This window comes from Pipistrellus kuhlii, unplaced genomic scaffold, assembly GCF_014108245.1.
Source record: "Pipistrellus kuhlii isolate mPipKuh1 unplaced genomic scaffold, mPipKuh1.p scaffold_m20_p_8, whole genome shotgun sequence".
Lineage (NCBI taxonomy): Eukaryota > Metazoa > Chordata > Mammalia > Chiroptera > Vespertilionidae > Pipistrellus > Pipistrellus kuhlii.
Genome location: NW_023425584.1, coordinates 52002546 through 52022867, shown reverse-complemented (window position 1 = coordinate 52022867; position 20322 = coordinate 52002546). Strand labels below are relative to the sequence as shown.

Sequence of the window (20322 nt, the reverse complement as noted above, 5' to 3'; positions counted from 1 at the left end):
TGGATAAAAAACTGTGGTGCATGGACAATCAAATACTAGGCAGCTGTAAAAAAAAAAAAAAAGGAGAAGGATTTCTTACCCTTTGTGACAGCATGGATGGAACTGGAAAATATTGTGCTGAGTGAAATAAGACAGTCAGAGGAAGGTACGTATCACATGGCCTCACTCATATGTGGAATCTAATAAACATAACGAACTGATGAACAACAGGTCCAGAGGCATGAATGCACGAATAGACTGATATATCTCAAAGGGGAAGCCAGGGGAGATGGGAAGAGATTAACCAAAGAATCTATGTACATATATGCATAGCCAATGGGCACAGACAACAGAGTGGTGAAGGCCTAGGGTGGGTCAAAGGCTGGGAGAAGGGGGAGAAAGGGGAGGAAAGTTGGAAGACATCTGTAATACTGTCAACAATAAAAATAAAAAAAATAAAAAAAAATATTTTAAAAAGGAATGAAGTTCTGATAAATGCTACAATATAGATACATCTTGAAACATTATGATAAGTGCTAGAAGCCAGACTTAAAAAAAGCTACATGTTGTATGTAAAATTCCATTTATATCAAGGCAAAGCCAGAGAGAGACAGACACAGACTGATGGTTGCCAGAGGTTATGGGCTGGTGGGAGTAAATAACTGGCTGCTTAATGGGCATAGAGTTTCTTTTCGGGATAACAAAAAGGATCTGGAATTTAGTGGCCGTGTTTGCGTAACCTTTTTGAATATACTAGAAGCCACTGAATTATAGACTTTAAAATGGTTAAAATGTGAAGTTTACCTCAACTAAAAAGATGTTTGATTGCTCTCACGAGACAGCAGCAGACCTGGGTTACTTCCCTGATTCAGGATCCTCCATGTTTCTTGGGAGCAAATCATTTGGAAGTGTCAACAACTGGTCATTCTCAAATGCCAGCGCTTGGGTTCTGACAGCTTTGACTCAGGCTGAGAATTAATTGTGGGAGGTGTGAGGCTGGCTGAGCTCATCCATAAGTGCCATGATGCTGGTGCTCCAGGGCTGGGTGGGCCAGAGGTCAGGATGAGCTTACTGCTGTTGACAGATAGTCACCATTTGTGTTCATCCAAAGAGAAGATGACTAGGGCCACTCGCATTACATTACTAGCTGCTGGAATGTGCTCGGGGCCATGCAGCCAACCTTGAGGCTTCTAGCAGTGGGGACTTGGAACTGGCAGGGCATGAGGATTTTTCTCCTTTGCACCTCTTAACATTCTTGCTAGCATGGCCTAAGCAGGCGAAAATAGGGCCTAATGATCCTTCCTGTTCTAGGATGGCAAGGCATGAGCTCAAGTGTCTGCTTTATGGGCAGGGAACCTCTGAAATCACTGACCGCCAGGTCCCATTTTCCTTTGTCTGTGGACAAGGCCGCTGTGGCAGTTTAATTAGAAGACAGATGGTGTCACAGCACTTAGAGTAAATGACAGGCTTTCATCCACATGTGCTGATCAGCACCAGGCAGTTTATGACAGCAACATCCTGCTTTATTGTTAATTAACAGATTTTATTAACCTACAGACGCTTGAGATGTTTTTAAAGATTTACCCTTGGCAGTTAACTGCAGCGATTTATCTGTAATATTGCACGCATTTGGCTTGAATGTGCAATGAGGCCCCCGCTTCAAAGCAGTGGCAGTGAACTCCTACAGTCTACAGTGAAACAACAGGATGAGTGAAGACATGCAGCTAATTTTCCAAGGCCTCTGGCTGGTTCGTAAATCTTAGGATTCCCGAGGAATCACGCTGACCTAGTATTGAGAAAGTGCTCAAAACATAAAGAGCTTCCTTTCCTCTATGGAAGGTCCAGCTCTTTAAACATCTTTAGTGCGATTTGATGTGATGCATTTGGTAGAAAGTAAAGTTTTAGCCCAAAATAATTGTTTTAATTTTGCTGAAATTAGCATCTCTGAGAGAGTTTCTGCTTAGCAGCCTGTGGCAACCAAGGGTCTCTACTGTGAGGCATGCTCAGGAAATCCATCTTTAGGAATTCTTTTCTATTTGTCCTTCCGGCACTAACAACATATTTCTCTTTCCAAAGTTTCTCTAAGATCGATAGTGTCATTTTGTAAAAAATTCAGAGTAATTTTAAAGTTTACCTCTGGCTCAGCTGGCATGGCTCAGTGGTCAAGCGCTGACCTGTGGACCAGGGGGTCATAGTTGGATTCCCAGTCAGGGCTCATGACATGAGTTGCTGGCTTAATCCCCAGTGTGGGTTGTGCAGGAGGCAGCTAATCGATGATTCTCTCTCATCATTGATGTTTCTATCTCTCTCTACCTCTCCCTTCTTCTCTGAAGTCAATAAAAATAAAAAAGAATCTACCTGCTTCTGTTGGTCGCACCACTGCTTACACAGGCACCCAAGCTAGACGCCTGGAAATCATACTGACCTCACCAATCCAGCCAGCCAATCAACTCCTGCACAGCCCACTTCGCCAATCTTTTATTTTTAATATATATATTTTTTATTTTTATATAAAAAGAGGTAATCCACCATGTACCTCTTACTTTGGTCCCCAAAAAGCTCAGTGTGCTCTTTTCTCCAGCCAGGTATAGCTTTTATGTCAATTGGACTTGTGACTGAAACTGTTCAAATCTGTTTCTCCATCTCTACAAGGAAGGTAGCAAACACCTACTTTGCAAAATGATGTGTACAAGACCAAGCACAGTGTCTGGCACACTCGTTCAACAAACAGGTACCGACTGACTTCTGAGAGACTAACTATACAAATGGGCAATGGTCAGACCATGTATGAAAATAGACCTCTGACCCACAATCTGCCCAGGACACTGACTCCATATCTATTGAAATACAATAAACCGCCCAGGAAGTCAGCCTGCTATAAGTCAGCTTTGCAGGGAGTCCGACTGCTATCTCTAGCAACAATCCAAAAACTTTGGTAACATTTGGCCCCAAATGGCTAGGCCTTGATTACTGATAACTTCCCTAATTTTTGTCTCTATTCCCAACTTAGGGCCAATCAGAGGAAGCCAAATATGAACCCTAACCAATCACATAGGTGCCCCTTCAAGTTGGCCCACCTCTAGCTTCCCCATGCCAATAGCCTCCCATCAGGGCACAGCTGAAGCCTTTTCCCCACGATCGGGCATTCCACTCCTCTGCCTGCCTCTGAATCTCTGCCAAAACAGAAGTGATGGTGGCTGGCTCCTTGTTTGAGCAAACTCGGAATGCAGAGCCTTTCCTTGTTTTCATCGGGTTGGTCTCCACTGATTTCCATACTTCTATGTAGAAGATACTGTTCTCATTGCTAGAGGGATGATGGCGAGCCTGGTCCCTGCCCTCCTGCAGCTCACTTTCTGAAAGTGAGCTCAGCAAATGCACAATGAAGGCATGCCAAGTGTGGTGAATGTCAGGAAGGAAACAAAGAAGTGATGTGATAGATGGCAACTGGGTGTCAGAGGTGGAGCCGCAGTGCAGTTGGAGAAGACTGCTCTGTGTCTGGGAAATTTGAGCTGACCCATGAAGGATGAGAATGAGCTAGCCACATCCAGAGAGAGCAAAAACCATTCCAGCCAGGCCCCAAAGAGGGAAATCACTTGGCAAGTCCTAGGCCAGAGAAGCTGTAGCAATAATGAGCGGAGAGATTGGTACAAGATAAGGCAAATAAACACTAGTTATGGCCAATAATAAGTGCTTGCTCAAACAATCTCTAGTTGCCTTAGTGGTTTTATTATACCTGAGCCTTATATTATACTATAAGCAGTTTCAAGCACTTTTGACATGGTCATCGTATAAAGAAAAAAGGGACCCAAATTATTAATTGGAAAGAATTTTAATGGCTAACATTTGTCAAGAGCTTACTCTACATTTTATATGACTTGCACATTTATTTCTCCCAATTATACTATGATTATTTCCTTTTGTAGATGAGAAATTGAGACACAGAGGTGAGCTTGCCAAAAATAACCCAGAGGTAAGTTGAAGTGCGGGATTTGAACCAGGCACTCTGACTCCAAAGCCAGTGCTCTTAGCCACCACGCAATGCTACCTCTTCGGGTTACATAGCCATTGTGAATCAATTATTGATGATACATGCAGGTCCCCCTGAGTTGATAACAGTATCGTGCTTCCTAAGAGTAGAAAATATGCTTAGAATTCATAATCTATTGACAAGGACTCACATATCTTTTTATTTATTTATTTATTTATTTATTTATTTATTTATTTATTTATTTTTCACAGAGAGGAAGGTAGAGGAATAGAGAGCTAGAAACATCCCGCGACCAATGTATATGCCCTTGACCGGAATCGAACCTGGGACCTTTCAGTCCGCAGACCGACGCTCTATCCACTGAGCCAAACCGGTTTGCTAAGGAGTAAGGTCTAATGAGGCATGAGAAAATTTTCCCTCGCAAGAAAAATAAAGAAATGTAATTCATGTTTTCCTAAACATCCTCAATTTGCAGAACTTATCTATTATTAAGTGTTTATTTATTTATTTTTATTGATTTCAGAAAGGAAGGGAGAGGGAGACAGAGACAGAAACATCAATGACGAGAGAGAACCCTCGACTGGCTGCCTCCTGCACAACCCCCACCGGGGATCTGCTGCAATCTGCTGCAGCCTGGGAAACAAACCCCGGACCCTTCAGTCCTCAGCTGAGGCTCTATCCACTGAGCCGAACCAGGTAGGGGTTTTATTAAGTCTTTAGCCACAATTTTATTACACAGATATTTATGTGGGTCAACGTATGCCCAGCGTGCAAATAGTCAAAGGCTAGCTCTCCTGGGGAAACCAACAATCTGTGCTCAGAGAACACAATGAAGTTTGATTTTATTATTTAAATAAATTGGGTCAGCGAAAGGAAGCAGGCAAAATAGTCTGAGGGCTGGGAAAAACCTTTTTTAATTACTCCTTTTCCAGGTGGAGTTGTTTTCACGTGGAACCTCTGAGTGCCCAACGCCAACCCCCCTCCTCCCCCCCATCAAGCAGGCCTGCTGCCGGGCAGCCACTTACATTCCCATCGTGGTTTGGGCAGGAGAGGGGCTTTCCGGCAGCCACTGCGGTGACCGTCTCCAGGATGGAGGACTCCTCAACGTTGCTGCCTGGCGTTCGCTGCAGCACGTCCATCAGGTTCGTGATGAAGAAGTTGTTCTGGAGCGCGGCCACCCCCTTCTCGGGCAGGATGGAGGTCTGGCGGCACACTGGGCAGGAGAGGGTCAGGCTGTGGGCGGGAATGTAGTTCTGCAGGCACCTGTGGTAGAAGCAGAAGCAGAAGCCAGGGGCTGTCAGCACAGCGGGGCTCTTGGAATGGAACCGCCACTTCTCACAGATACCACCCATGTTCTCAGCAGCCGTACAGGCCACGCTGCAGAAACTGCCTTTGTCACTTCCTTTACTAGAAAAAGAAGATTTTAGAAACCAAGAGCTAACCCTGAGAAGCTCATATTGGCCCTGTCCATGAGAAAAATAATGCCGTTGACTATGGCAGTGTTTTCCAGAGTCTTGGTCTGTGGAGAGGCAGCATTGCCCTCACCAGGGAGCCTGGGAGAAATGCCAAGCCTTAGGTGTCACTCCAGGCCTAACGTGTCCGATCCCAGGCAATTTGAATACACGTTAAGGCTGAGAAGCTTTGTCTAAAATAGCTAGTCTGAGGTTCATGGACTTTTTACATTTGGGAGAAACATGCCATATTTCTTTTGTTGGTGTTGAAACTCTTTTTATGTACAAAACCATAAGCAGATCTCTGCTGTTAAAAACACATCCAGCCCTAACTGGTTTGGCTCAGTGGATGGAGTCTTGGCCTGCAGACTGAAGGGTCCCAGGTTCGATTCCGGTCAAGGGCATGTATTGGGTCGGCAAGTAAGTAATTGCGGATTTTTAAAAGAAAATCAAAGACAATTTTTTCATGGCACTAAATAACTTTATTCTGTAATGTATTGCCCATTTTGATCAATGACCTTTTGCCATCTTTCAGGCAGCATCATAATCCCACGTTCAAAAAACTTCTGGTTTTTATTAGCAAAAAACTGAATCAGGTACTATTTGACATCATCATCATTATTGAAATTTTCACCATTCAAGGAGTTTTGTAAAGATCGAAACAAAAAGTAATCAGATGGTGCAAGGTCAGGACTATATGGTGGATGTGGCAAAACATCCCAACCAAGCTCCATTAATTTTTGCCGAGTGACCAAAGATGTGTGTGGCCTTGCATTGTCATGATGGAATACAACACCTTTTCCATTTGTCAATTCGGGCCGCTTTTCTTCAACTGCATTGTTTAATTTCGTTAGTTGTTCAATGTAGACATCAGAATTGATCGTTCGGTTGGGTGGTAAGAGTTCAAAGTAGACAGTTCCTTTGTAATCCCACCAAACTGATAACAAAACCTTCTTTTGATGAATATCAGCTTTTGATGTTGTTTGAGTTGGTTCACCTGGCCTGCTCCACGATCTTTTCCATTTGATATTGTTGTAAACAACCCATTTTTCATCGCCAGTTATCAGTCGTTTTAAAAATGGATCATTTTCATTACGCTTCTTTAGCAAATCGCAGCTGCTAATGCGTTGCGTTAACTGTGATTCTTTCAGTTCGTGAGGAACCCATGTATCGAGTTTTTGAACATAGCCAAGTTGTTTTAAGTGATTTTCAATGCATGTATGTGATACATGAAGCTTCTCTGCAATCTCACGTGTTGTACTGTGACAGTCCAAATTGATTATTGCTTTGATTAGGGCGTCATCAACTTCAACTGGACGACCAGAGCGTTTTTCATCTTTGAGTGAAAAATCACCAGAACGAAATTTGGCAAACCAATTTTGACACTGCCGTTCTTTTAAGGCTTTGTCACCATAAACAGCACATAACTTTTTATGAGCTTGCGATGCGTTTTTCCCTTTGCGGAAATAAAAAAGCAAAATATGACGAAAATGTTCCTTTTGATTTTCCATTTTTCAACGAACGCCAAACGAAAACTACAAAACAGATCAAAAAACTTTTTTTACTAATTAACAGCTGAATAGCCAACTATCAAATAACAAAATGTGTTTTACATTTGTACTATGTCTGCAAACCTAAAAATTCAACTGAAGCCATATATGTGTGAAACCCGCAATTACTTAGTTGCCGACCCAATACTTTGGTTGTGGGCACATCCCCAGTAGGGGATGTGCAGGAGGCAGTTGATCAATATTTTTAACTCTCTATCCCTCTCCTTTCCTCATTTAAAAAAAAAAAATCAATAAAATATTAAATAAAAAAAAGAAATCCAGCCCTGGCCAGTGTGATTCAGTTGGGTGAGGGTCATCCCATGCACCAGAAGGTCACAGTTTCAATTTGTGATCAGGGCACATGCCTGGGTTGCAGGCTTGATCCCTAGGAGGCAGCTGATCCATGTTTCTCTCTCAATATTGACGTTTCCCTCTTTCCTTCTCCTTCTTCTCTCTCCAAAAATCAATTAAAATATTTTTAAAACAACAACAAAACATCCAAGTGGAAGTGTTCTTTTGAAGCAGGCATGGGATACCCAGGCTCACACAAGCTTGATCTCTTCTTGCCTCTCCTTAGCAGGCATCAATTTAATTCATTTAATTAGCAAAATGTATTGCTAAAAATGGCCAACATACATGTTAACCACTGACTTCAAAGTACTCCCAACAACCCTACGAAGTAGGTACTACTGTGATCACCTTTAGACATATGACAAAATGCAGGCAGAGAGGCTGAGCTACTTGGCCAATGGACTTAGGTGGTCAGGGGCAGAGCAGGAATTCGAACCAAGTCCTTTTGGTACCAGGATCTAAACTCTAAATAATTACACCATGCGTTTTCCAGCTTCTTGGCCGGACAGAATTGGAAAAGCAATGCTTTCGCCCATGTCCTTATGTTACAGATGAGGAAACGGACATCAAGGAGGTTAAGTGCCTTCCTTAGGTCACAGAGGTAACCTGGGCTGAATCCATATCAGAACCAAAAGATCTTTCGTTAAGGTCACTAATGATATCTAAATCCAATAAACACATTTCAATCTCTTCTTACTAGATTTCTTAGAAGCATTCCTCAAGCTTGACCACTGTGCTCCCTCCTCCCACCCCTTTTCTTTGAAACTTCATCTTCCCTTCGCGTAGGGCACCACACTCAGCTGGCTCTCCTGTCTGCTTTATTTTTCTGCTAATTCAGTACAGTTTGGAGTTAATCCAGACTCCACAGGAAGCACTCTTCTTTCCCTGGGACAGTACACCCACGGGCCTGCCTAAAGCATAACACTCCCACGTTTCTATTTCTTCCCAAGTATCTCCTCGGAGCCCCAGGTCTGTACACCATCCACCTTCTTCACATTCACTCTTAGAGGCCTCACAGGACCTAAAACTCAACATGTCCCAAACCAAAGCCATGATTGTCCCCCACGCTGTGCCTTCTTCCTGTCGCAGGCTGCACTAGACCTAACTGAGAGGGCAGGGGGCAGGCTCAGAGCAGAATGGGGCTTCTCACCTGTCAGAACAAGGAAATGGGAACTGAACAACAGACCAGGGGGACTGAACATTGGGGAATGGGGCAGCTCTGCGGAGCTCAGCCCAAGTGGCTCTCAGCACTGTATAGAAAGAGCCCTGGGATGGCAAATGCACCAAATCAGATAATGATCTTACTACATGAGCCCAGGGACACAGGGACAATTAGCTGGTATTCATGTTTTAGCTATACCTACTGAGTGAAGAGGGAAAAAATCACTCTCCATTTAGCCATTTTGGAATATAAATTACAAAGTACTCAAGCCCAAGTATAAAATGAATATGTTTTAGTGGTGGCACCATATACTACCACTAAAACAGACAAACAAAAACCCTATATCCATACATTACACACAAAACCCCAAAGCAGCCCACAGCAAAGAAAGCAAAGCAAACAAGGAAAAAAACATAACTTCCAATAGCAAATCCACCTCTCCCTCCATCCATCACCACCAAGGATGTGATTATTCTGTTGCAATTGAGACCCTCCAAAGTAAATAAACTCAAAGCATGCTCAATCAGTTAACAAATCTTTTAAATTGGATGTAGAAGTAATTAGCATTGATTTGAAGCCATTGGAAATACCAATTTTCTGTTCTATAACAGAAAGCAAAGCATTCTAGTTATGTATATTAAATAATAATAGCAACTGTTTATAACAAACTGCTATAAAATATAATTATCATATTCATATTTGTTTTTAAGAAAAAATATACAGCCTTGTTAGGGAAATGCTTAACTTAGGCCACTAATCTTTATGCTTAATTGCTTATGTGGGAAGGACATGGGGGTGAGTGAGTATTCTGATAAATGATTAACTCAGTGGAAAGAAACACTCAAGGAAGATAAATAAGAAAGTATATTTTACATGTAGCAAATTGTATATCCTGATAATTTCTAATTATTACATATATAGCTTTTTCCTTCATCTTTGGAAGGAGGCTCTCTCCTTTTATCTAGCCCCTCATATATGCAGAAAATTTTACCTGATGGGAGGACATGATAGATTTTTAATCCTCTCTCACCGCGGGTCCTTTGTGAGGGAACTGTGGTTGGCAAAAATTGTTTCACAAAGAACAAAGGGAACATTTAAATTAAAAAAAAAAAAACTTCCAATAATTAATGCTCCATCTCCTATGGAAATGAATGAACAGCTACTTGATCATTATTATTTTTTTTGCCCCACTTGTAATAAAGTAAACTATTGGCAACTCATGATTATGTTTCTAGATTTAGGACAGAAGCACAAAAGATGTATTGTCTCCCATAGGTAACTGGAGGATTCTGGAAAGAGCCCGGGTAGGAAGTCGCCTGTCAAACTCCCTTCTCCACGCACAAGGGGGGCTTACCTCTCGCAGAACGTGTGCAGACAGGGGAGGACCTTGGGGTTCTTGTACCGCTCCAGGCATATACTGCAAATCAGAAACTGCTTGTCAATCTGGCGCACCACAGGACTTGGGATGTTGGTGGCTTCACTGGCCATCCTAGACCACTGACATGGGGGGCCAGCTGTCTTTGACCCTGCACACTGCTGCTGTCAGACAGAAAAACCAAAATGGAAACATATTTAATAATCTGTAAGCGTAAGTCAATCACTGGCTCATTCGCTACGGGCACTGTGTTCTGAATACAGGTAGAATTCCATGTTAGTGACCTCAAAATGACCATAACCAACCCTCCTGCTATACAGGGAGTACAGGTAGCTGCCTGTATGGCATATCAATAAAATAACCACAGGCTCACCCAGCAAACAAAGCAAATTAAAAGACGGTGCGTTGTACAAAGAGGTATGCTTGCCGGCTTTCAGCACAGTGGCAGATGAGGGGTTAAATACTTATATAGCTGTGCCTGTTCATGCCTTTAGCCATGATTATATTTGAATATATATTGTCTGTCTTATTATAATAGTCATATGGTCTATATTAAGTAGAATGGTCTTATTAAGGGACAATATGCTTTCTCCAATTATTTTACTTGAAGGGGATCAAAATATGCCACTTTGATGTAAAGATTATTTTGAGCTAAAGGCAATTGAGAAGCAGCAGACCTGGGAGGAGCTCTCTGCTCTCTCCCATCTGCCTAAAAGCAGGTCATAAACTTCCCATTTTAAAGGTGCCCCACTCTCCCATACTAAGAAGAGGGGAAAACTCAATCACAAACCTTGTAAAACAACCCTTATGTATCATACATTTCCCCACAATTCTTTGTCTTTAGGAGTCCAAATAGCCTTTTCCTTTATTTAGTCACTTCTCCACAAATGTTTGTTCTTTGTTAAAACAATATATTAGCTCCCAAGTCTAACTACCTTTTTGTGTTTTTGCTTCTTTTCTGTGAAGCCCCCATGCATACAGAATTAAAAGCACTAAGTCAATAAAATATAACACATTTTATTTGGGGTAAATACAATATTCATACATTTATATAAATTTTTCTCCTGAAAACCTGCCTTTTGTCAGAATCATTCACAAGCCCCAGACACAGAACATATAAGTGTAGAGAATTTTTTCTCCCTACTGTTAATATGCAGGGTAGGAATAATTACCATTTTATAAAATATGTTTTTATTTATTTCAGAGAGAGAGAGAGAGGGAGAATGAGATATAATAGAAACATCAATGATGAGAGAGCCTCTTGCACATCCCTCACTGGGAATTGAGCCCACAACACGGGCATGTGTTCTGACCAGGAATCGAACCACTGAGTCATGCCATTGGGCTAGAATTTTAATCACAGTAAAAACTTTGTATGTGATTCAGAGTGTTTCCTTCAGAACTAAAGGTGTATAGATTTCATATTAAAATGTATTTGCTGTGGATCGGGAACAAAGGCAAGAGTTAGTCTCTATATAAAAATGTCTGTTACTATTCATGTGTAAGAATTTGAGGGACCTGGTGAAGGGAATGCATTCCGAGGAGGTTTCGTTTAGTGAGGGATCGTGCCAGGAATGGAGAATTAGAAGAGGGCAACAGAGAAGAAGCAAGCAGAGGGACTATGAGAGAACAAGAGAAGAAAAAGTTATGACATAAAACACAGCTCCATTTACCACCTTAAAGAATTTTTGGCTTCTATCTCAAACCAATGCTGAACTAAAATTCACTTCCAAATTTTCTAAATATATGGTTAAGATGTCCACAGCCTTTCAATTCCCAATAGAAATTATCTTTGGGGGGGAAAAAAAAGTAGTTAATCTTCATGACCCTAGGCAGGCAGGGTATTCTTCTCATTCTATAAGATTTTTAAAAGGGGGCTCAGCTAAGAAATGTGCCAAGATACAAACTCAGGTGTGTGTATCTCTACAACCCATGGCCTTTTCACTCCTTAAATCACCACACCTCCCTTACTCGTGTTTTAAGAAGGCTGCACTATGGAAGCTTGGTTATGCACTGAGTGGCCAGATGATTATGATCTTTGAATGCATAATAATCTGGCAACTCAGTGTATATCCTATATAATAAAAGGCTAATATGCAAATATTCCCCTCCACCAGGAGTTCGACCAACAGGCAGGCCAGCCAACTACCCATGTCCCCTCCCCCTGGCCAGGCTGGCCGGACCCCACCCATGCACGAATTCATGCACTGGACCTCTAATATATATATTAGATGCCAGATTATTATGTGTTCAGAGATCATAATAATCTGGCCACTCAGTTTATATAACATGTTAATCAGGTCTGGGACCTGTATTTGAAGCTGGGAAATATACTATACTTACAGAATCAACCATTCTCTATTTTCTGAAGGATGTACTCTTTTCCAAATATAAATGATAGTTCTTTTTCCTCCCCACCAAATCACCAACTTTTTAAAAAGTATGTCAACTTTTATTAAGAAAATTCTATTTACACATATTTGAGTAGTGACATACATGACACACCCACCTTCCAACTCGATACCTTCTAGATAAGTTTAGTAAAGAGCATGATTAGTAAACAGATAGAACCCTGTGAAAGCACCTGCCATACAAAAGTGTCATGTTCCAACAACTCACTGCATTGGTTCAACAGTGTAGGTGTGACATACCTAATTAGCCAACATTACCTGCTAGACTCTCACTGAATGACTCCCTAAAAATCTAGAGTAGAGAATATTTATTGAATGAAATAGAGCTCATCTCTCAGGAGCTCAAAATATTGGCACAAAGTCTGCTTTACTTTAACCACATCCTTCTGACATCAGAATAGGGAAGGAGTGGATTTGCCTGTCTTTAAGATAAGGAAACCAAAGCTAAGGGTGTAGGTGACTTGCCAAAAGTCATCCAGTAAAATCAGTGAATCTGGACGCTCAGATTTCAAGTTTTCTGCCTTATCTGATAAGTCATGATACTTAATCTTAAACAAGCTTAACACGTGTGTGTGTGTGTGTGTGTGTGTGTGAGAGAGAGAGAGAGAGAGAGAGAGAGAGAGAGAGAGAGACATAAAAATTATGTGCTCACTTCAGCAGCACTAAACTGGAAATGATACAGAAGATTAGCATGGCCCTGGAGCAAGGATGACATGCAAATTCTTGATGTGTCCCATATTTTAAAATATATAGAACTTTTCTGTTAAAATCAGTCAAAAATCATTTTACTTTGAATAGCTTGAAAACTTTCCTTTTGCCCTTTGAAATAATGAGTCATGTTGAGTATTAAATAAAGCAAAGAGAAAACATCCTAATTGATTTTATTTTTTTATTTTAATCCTTAGAACTTTGGGTTTGGGGCAAAGGAAAAAAAATATTTGTTTTAATGATATATGTTGACTAAATGAAATTTCCTGAGCCAAAATGTTTGTTCTCTAAAGCTGAAATAAAAATATTTTAGTCTCATTTTATGGTAATTACTATCGTGGGTGAGAATCTTTGTTAGCATTGGCTAATTTATATGGCAAATGAAGTTTACTCATTAACAGTAATTTAAAATCACAATAATATTACAAATCTGTCACAAGTGACCTGTTGAAGGCATCTGGATTTTTAGGACTCCCAGAATCAGCACAAAAGGTTACCAACCCCCAGAACAGAGACTTTATCAGGAACTATCATTTCTTGAATATAAATGGATACCCACAAAATAAAAACAAATTTAACTACTCCTACAGGGATAATGTGCTTAGAAAAATGTGCCAATAAGTACCCTGGGAAGCCTTCCATCAGTCTGAGTATGCCTTGAGGAATATATGACAGGCTTTAATCAAAGGGTTTGGGCATAACCACAGTTTCTGATCTCCTTGATTAGAGAGGCAATAAATTCTTATCTAGATTCTCAGTGGATCTTATTTCCCCATCTTGGTTTCTGAAGTGTCACAGATCCTTCTTAACTCATATAACCAGCAGAAACAAGTGAGTGATAAGAATGAGATGAGCTATAGAAATATCCTTCTGGAGACCAGCAAAAATAATTTCTGGAGCAACGCATATGAACACACGCCTGGGGCAGACTTTGTCTCTGAAGAATAACAGATGCTTTGGATGCAGAAACTACCACCAGACACACTGGTAGAGAGCTCCAGGCAGGAAGAGCCATTTTAAAACTACTTAAGTAGCCAACATGGATCCGATATTGGCGTTATCCAGCTGAGAACTTTTATGTGGGGAGACTAACTACGGTTTCTTGCCCATGGCAGACCAAGAGCAATACTGTTTAAGCTTTGCTCAATATTTACTTGAGCAATTGCTTAAGATTGCTTAATATTTGAGCATTGCTTAAAATTTAAATGTGTCCTCAACTCCCTAGCATTTGCTACACCACCCTTGCTTTATTTTTCCCATAATATTGGTCACTTTCTAATATAACTATGTAAGGTGTTTATATAGCATTCTTAAGGGATTTTTTTTTTCCTTCTTTTTCTGATTGCTCACTGCAGTAGTCCCAGCTCTAGGGCTGCGCCTGGAAGTCATGCATTATATTTTGAATTAACTGAACAAATAAACTATAACATGGAAATGGACTCATGTTTCCCAATAGCAGGAAAGAGGGGTACTTGCTGAATGACTTGATAAAGAGCATGTGAATGTCTTCACTTGATATCAGACAGGACCTGCCTTTCCATATGGTAATCTAATGCTTAGCAACGTAAGCCATCATCCAAAGGTATACATTTAGTGGCATATTTTAACACACTCACAAATGCAGGAAAAGAAATTGAGAACTGTGGAAGACACATATGCGTGGAAAATAAAAGTCAAGAAGGTTGATACATTCCTTATCAGTGGGGGCTGGCCAACTAAACACAGCTTGTTTCAGGTAAAAACAATGCAACAATCACATCACAAAGTCCTTGAGCAGAGAAAAATCCCCATCCCAGCATCTCTTTCCTCTCATCATCGCTGGTATTTTTCCTGACTCACTTTCGCAGATCTACAACTTGGTGGGAATTACAACCAAATGGAAAAGGAGAACTTGATAGGAGATGATGAAATGAAAGAAAAATGCCTGAGTCCACAATTCTATGGTTGTGACCACATTTCCCACCCCAAATTGTACCATGTCGATTAGAACACTATCCAAACTCCTATTGCTGACACCACTGTGAGAAAGAGCAGGAAGGGAGGATGGAATGGAAAGGCCAAACTGGAAAGCACTCTCCTTGAAAAGGGAGAGAGTTGGTGAAGACTTGTCTGGATGGTCTCAGAAACATGGTTGGGAAGCAGGTCAGGATTCCTTTGGAAAATACAGTCTCAACATGTGACTTGTGAGTAAGAGGCAGCAAGTATATCTGATTGCACGTCATCCTACAGGCACTGGCTTCCATGTCTGTGGCTTCATTTTATGGCATTCCTGGGTTACTCCTCCTCTTTGTTGCCACTTAGCTGAGTTTATTAATGCGGCTACATTTTGTATTGTTCTTGTTCTGCAGGCATGTTAAAATCAGCTTTCAAGAAGTTAAAAATCTGCTGAAACCGGTTTGACTCAGTGGATAGAGCATCCGTCGACCTGTGGGGTGAAAGGTCCCGGTTTCGATTCTGGTCAAGGGCATATTGTGGGCACATCCCCAGTAGGGGGTGAGCAAAAGGCAGCTGATGGATGTTTCTCTCTCATCAATGTTTCTAGCTTTCTATCCTTCTCTCTGTTAAAAACTCAATAAAATACACTAAAAAAAATGTAAAAATCTTCTGCTACATTTATAGAAAGGAAATCTTGAATCAGTAGGATTATCTGTAATTCACAATACACTACCTGCTAGGACAGGTGGTCCCTCGAGCTCAAGGCACAGGTTGAAACACAATTAAAGAAGGTATTTTTAAAATTTGTGAGAATATTATCATTAACTTGCAGTAGAATTGGCATTGTTGCTGATAACGGCAACTACAAGGGACAAAAAGAGGACACTCTTCAGGAAATTAAAAACAGGGTGACCTGATTCTGGTTAAATCAGGCTGTGATCCCAAATGGGCCTTTTTGTAAATTAGAAGGCCAGATGCAATATCCTTCCCGACAGTATGTGTGTGAGTGTGTGTATGAGTGAATGTGTATGTGTGAGTGTTTGTATGAGTGAATGTGTGTGAATGTATGTGTGCATGAATGTGTATGTGTGTGTGTGTGTGTGTGTGTGTGCGTGTGAGTGTGTGTGTTGGAGGACATTCAGGGACCATCTACTTTAACTTCTGTCTCTAGACAAGGGTGCACCCAAGCTTCTCAAAGGCTCTTATTCCCAGGGTCAGATGCATGCCAGCTTCCCTAGACTGCTGGGTTTTGCTTATGTGGAAGTTGATTTACAAGCTGAGTACCCAACTTGTTTTTATAGTAGTTATGCCTATTTCCTCTACCTCTTTCCTTAGTACAGATAAAAGTCCTCTCCTTTGCAGTCAGTTCTTAAAATTTGCTTTGGGGGTTCCAACTTCCAGAAAGCTGGGTCTGGGAGATGTAGTGTTAAGTGGTCAGGCTAATCGACATTCATCTCACGGTGTCCTGGGGCCACCGAGATGGGTGGGGTCTTTTCTCCCCTCACCCACCACCTTGCTTTCCAAGTCTCCTCCCTTGCTTTCCTTGGGGATTTCACAAAGAGGCTGAATATTCTTGGACCACAAAAAATGGCAGAGCAGTCGCAAGGGCTCTAAGCTCTAGGAGTTAAGTGAGGTTAGCAATTAGGGGAAAGAGAAACGTATTCCACATCAGAACTTGAAAAACAGGTCTACTGATGGCAAACCCCTTGCCCCTGGTTAATAGGAAGTATACTGTTTAATTCTGTTGTTGATTAGAATAAATATCCACTTAAATTAATACATTTTCTAGAAGAAGAACAAAAAAGCACTTAATGGAGGCTATTGAGACTATAAAGGGAGAGGAGGTAAAGAAGTGGGTAGAAAGACTTGGTGTGTAAAAAGCAAGTAATGAATATTTCCCTCCATGATGCTGTCTGAATAATTATAGTGGGCTCATTTATTCTTCAGTAGCTGGTCTAATCTAAATCTCCAAATTCTAGGAGGATTTGTTAAATTTAGACAACCTAAACAATAATATTCAGAGGACAAATTCTACTCTGACAATGAAACCCTTATATAAGTAATAAAGGGGTACAGATGGCATTTGAGGTTGTTTTTTTTTTAAGGTGTGTGCAAATTATAATTTTGCTACAATTAGAGGTAATTCAGTCATTTTTTTTAAATAAAAATGCTATGACAATAAATAATTTAGCAGAAAATTTTTTTCAAGTTTGAAAGTACTTATCTTCTATAGATTTCAATAATATATACCAATGTTTGGTTAAAGTCTTCATCTGAGAGATAATGAAAAAAGGAAGAAGGGAGTCTTAAAAATTAAGCTTAACTAATTTTTAAAACTTTGTTACATATTTAGGATTTTTTTTCTACTTAAGAAAGACAGATAAAAGAAAGCTGTAAGTGTAGAAAAATGAATGTCAAAGACTATCCAAACGAAGGATATTTTCATATCTTATTAAGATAAAGAATGAGTATTTTTACTTTATTTCACACACAGCAGAATTTACTTAAGCTTTTGTTATCATAGAAGAAAAGTCAACCCAAGATTTTAATATTAATTATGGTGAAACGTGTACAGACTGTATTCTGTTTTAAAAATGTGTGGGTTACACATGCTGCATTTATATTTCTTGAACCAGCCCATGTGACCAGAGAACCTTTGTACATTTGGCTGTATTTTAACCTTTCCAATGCAAATCACTTGTGTCTTTCTAGGAGAAAACTGGAAAGCCATTTTCAGAGGTTTAGGAAAGGCCATAACTCACTTCTCGGCAACAGAAAGCAGCTTTCTCATCCACAGCACACAAGAAACTTTGCATTGTGTGCTTGCTGGGGAGGGGCGTGCATTATTTAACATTACAGTGGGTTAGGGCCCGTGCTGCTAAGGCATCTGCTGACAGATAATCAAAGGCACTGGGAAGTAGGTTCACAAGAGGCAGAATGGAATCCTAATCCTTAAGAAATCAATGTAAGAATCTGGGCGAACAAATGGCTCTCCTTACATAGCCTAATTTTTAAAATTAACATACACACACACACACACACACACACATCACCAACAATGTAATCATGAGGAATAAAACTTCCATAGTATGATCTAAGCCAAAGAAGAACCAATAACAATTCCTTCAATGGCTCATGCTAAATCTAGATTTGTTCCATAAAGTATAACAGTAAACCCATCTTTTCTTAAGATAGAAATAGCATCTTATCTTTTGGTTCAGAAATCCACCTAATTTGTAGTTTAAAATAAAAACTTGCTCTCCTACCCGCCCGCCCCCCCCCCCCTCAAAAAAAAGGAATAATGACAGGGTGGGGCATACTCATAGAAAAAATTCTTGGATACAAAGATAATGCCCACTGTTTCAAGAAGCAAACCTAGATTTTTTTTTCCTCCTGTAATGCTACTATTGAACTCCACCCAGATTTGAGTCTACTGCAAAGGCAGGGGGGGAAATGTCAGAGAAAACAAATAAACAAACAAACAAACAAACAAAAAACAACCCCAAATCATCTCCTGCATATTGTCTGGTCATCAATGGCATTTGGAATCCAGAGGGTCAAGTCATGCATTATGAATGAATGGGTTTCCAATGGTAACTGGGAACCGTGGCTCTCACCCCAGGGTTCTCTCACAGAAGACTGGGTGGGGGAAGGGTCGAATGCACATTCTACTCCACCCTGGGGTACCGGAGGAAGGAATCCTGCAAATTGAATACTGCATCCCCATCTTTGTACCCAACAGATGCAGGAGGGGGGAAAAAAATCTTCTATTTAAAATAAGCCGAGATATACGTTAAAATAAAGAGCTAGTTATATCACATTAGGAACTTGATATAATCTTGCATGATTGTCTTCCTATGCTTGTGAATCGGTGCCTTTGTTTAAGCAAAGAGCGGATTCTCCCTCTTTCTCATAGTTACAAAGCATGCAGCATTATCGAGAGGAAAGGCGGGGCGGGGGGCAGGACAGAGAGAGCAGGAGAAATCAGTTACCCACCTGGCAGAATACTAAGCAATCCGAACGTTTAGAACCTACTCATTTCTGCAAACTAGTCAAGGATGCAAAGCATTAAACCCTCCCGAGCTGCAAGGCAGCTCCGCGGGAACCCCAAAAGCACACGTCGGCTAACACCTCCAGTTTGGAAGCGCCATGCAAAGAGATCGGTTAAAATTCCCTACCATGCAGTGCAGCCATCCTCAGAAGCCCAGCATCTCTTCTGCTCTATGGAGGGGTGGGCCAGCTCATGAGCAGAAACAGAGGAAGAGAGAAAAATGGAGGAAAGGAGGGGAGGCTCAGCAAAGTCCGCAGGAATGTGGCTGGGTCCTTAACAAGTGGAAGACCCCTTTCGGCATTCAACCCAATCAATCTTTATCTCTCACAGGACATCTTTTCCCTCACTCAGCGTCTGTTGAAAAGACTGCAGCAAACCAAGCAAGGGATTGTGGGATAGGGATGCAGCAGCGAGCTGCAAGGAGATTCGTGGGTGGCTCGCTCGCCCCTCTGAGTCAGCAGTCAGCTGTTTCCAGGCTCTCAGGTCCGTCCCCACAATGTGAGTGCGCTCTCCACCCAGGGACAGGCCGCCGCTGTGCACGGCGCCCGGCTCCTGGGCAGTGCAGCCGGGCCTGGTACGAAGCTGGGCCAGGCACCGCGAGGGGCACCAGCCGGCAAGAGGGTGTGCTGATAAGCAAAAGGGGGACGCAGTGAGCATGGCTTCTACAAAGAACACTAGACACACTGAAGCTCAACTTCAGAGGATGTGCTTGGGGAGGGGTCAGCATTAGATAATAAATTTCTTTGGGGAGGAAAAAGATAATCTCTTTCCTTAGACTTTTCAAGTAGCTTGAGACACCAATGTAAATTTTTTAAATGCACAACAGCTCAGTTGTTCAACAAGCCTCTGCTACCTTTTTCCAACTCCCGGTATTTGCCCAAGAAATGAAAACACAGTTCCCCAAAGTCAAACAATGCAAATGACACTTCCCTGCTCTCTGTGGTTCTCATCGTTCAGAGAAAAAAACATACAGTACATTATAATGCACGCTTCAGGGGATGGACAGAGCTCATTGCTTTTTTGGAGGATGCAAAAGTTTTTAGTTAAAGGTTGAAACCTTTATGTAACCTTTATAGGTACACATAACTTGATTTCCTACCAAGTCATTAAACTTATTGTTAAAGTGTTTACCAACTTAAAAAATGAACAGCATGAAATCATATAAAAGTGTGATTAGATCCTCACATTACAAATAATACTTGAATTAAAAAACTGTACATAATCAGGATGGAATTCACAATTAATCCATTTTCTACAGCAATGAAGGCAGTTCGGGAGTCCCACTGCATTCTATTCCTTGGTTAGTTCCTAGTTTAAAAGTGGACACTGATCATTTTTATTTAAAGACTAAGACTGTGAAT

At 41.1% G+C, this 20322-nt stretch overlaps 1 protein-coding gene and 1 pseudogene across 7 annotated transcripts in view; one reads left to right on the top strand and one right to left on the bottom strand.

Moving 5' to 3' along the window:
* The window catches only part of TRIM2 (tripartite motif containing 2), a 94224-nt gene that overhangs the window by 30178 nt on the left and 43724 nt on the right, over nucleotides 1-20322 (bottom strand). For 2 of the 7 annotated variants that reach the window (XM_036425408.2, XM_045576679.1), the window contains exons 2-3: nucleotides 9836-10017; nucleotides 4993-5230 (exon numbers count right to left, since the gene is read on the bottom strand). In XM_036425408.2, the coding sequence (XP_036281301.1) occupies nucleotides 4993-5230; nucleotides 9836-9969 (372 nt within the window). In that variant the 5' untranslated portion in view covers nucleotides 9970-10017. Of the gene's footprint in view, nucleotides 1-4992; nucleotides 5231-9835; nucleotides 10021-19088; nucleotides 19335-20322 lie in introns of those variants that run through there. The other 5 variants (XM_036425409.2, XM_045576680.1, XM_036425405.2 and 2 more) reach the window with 5 other exon arrangements.
* LOC118711915 lies at nucleotides 12912-13010 on the top strand (annotated as a pseudogene).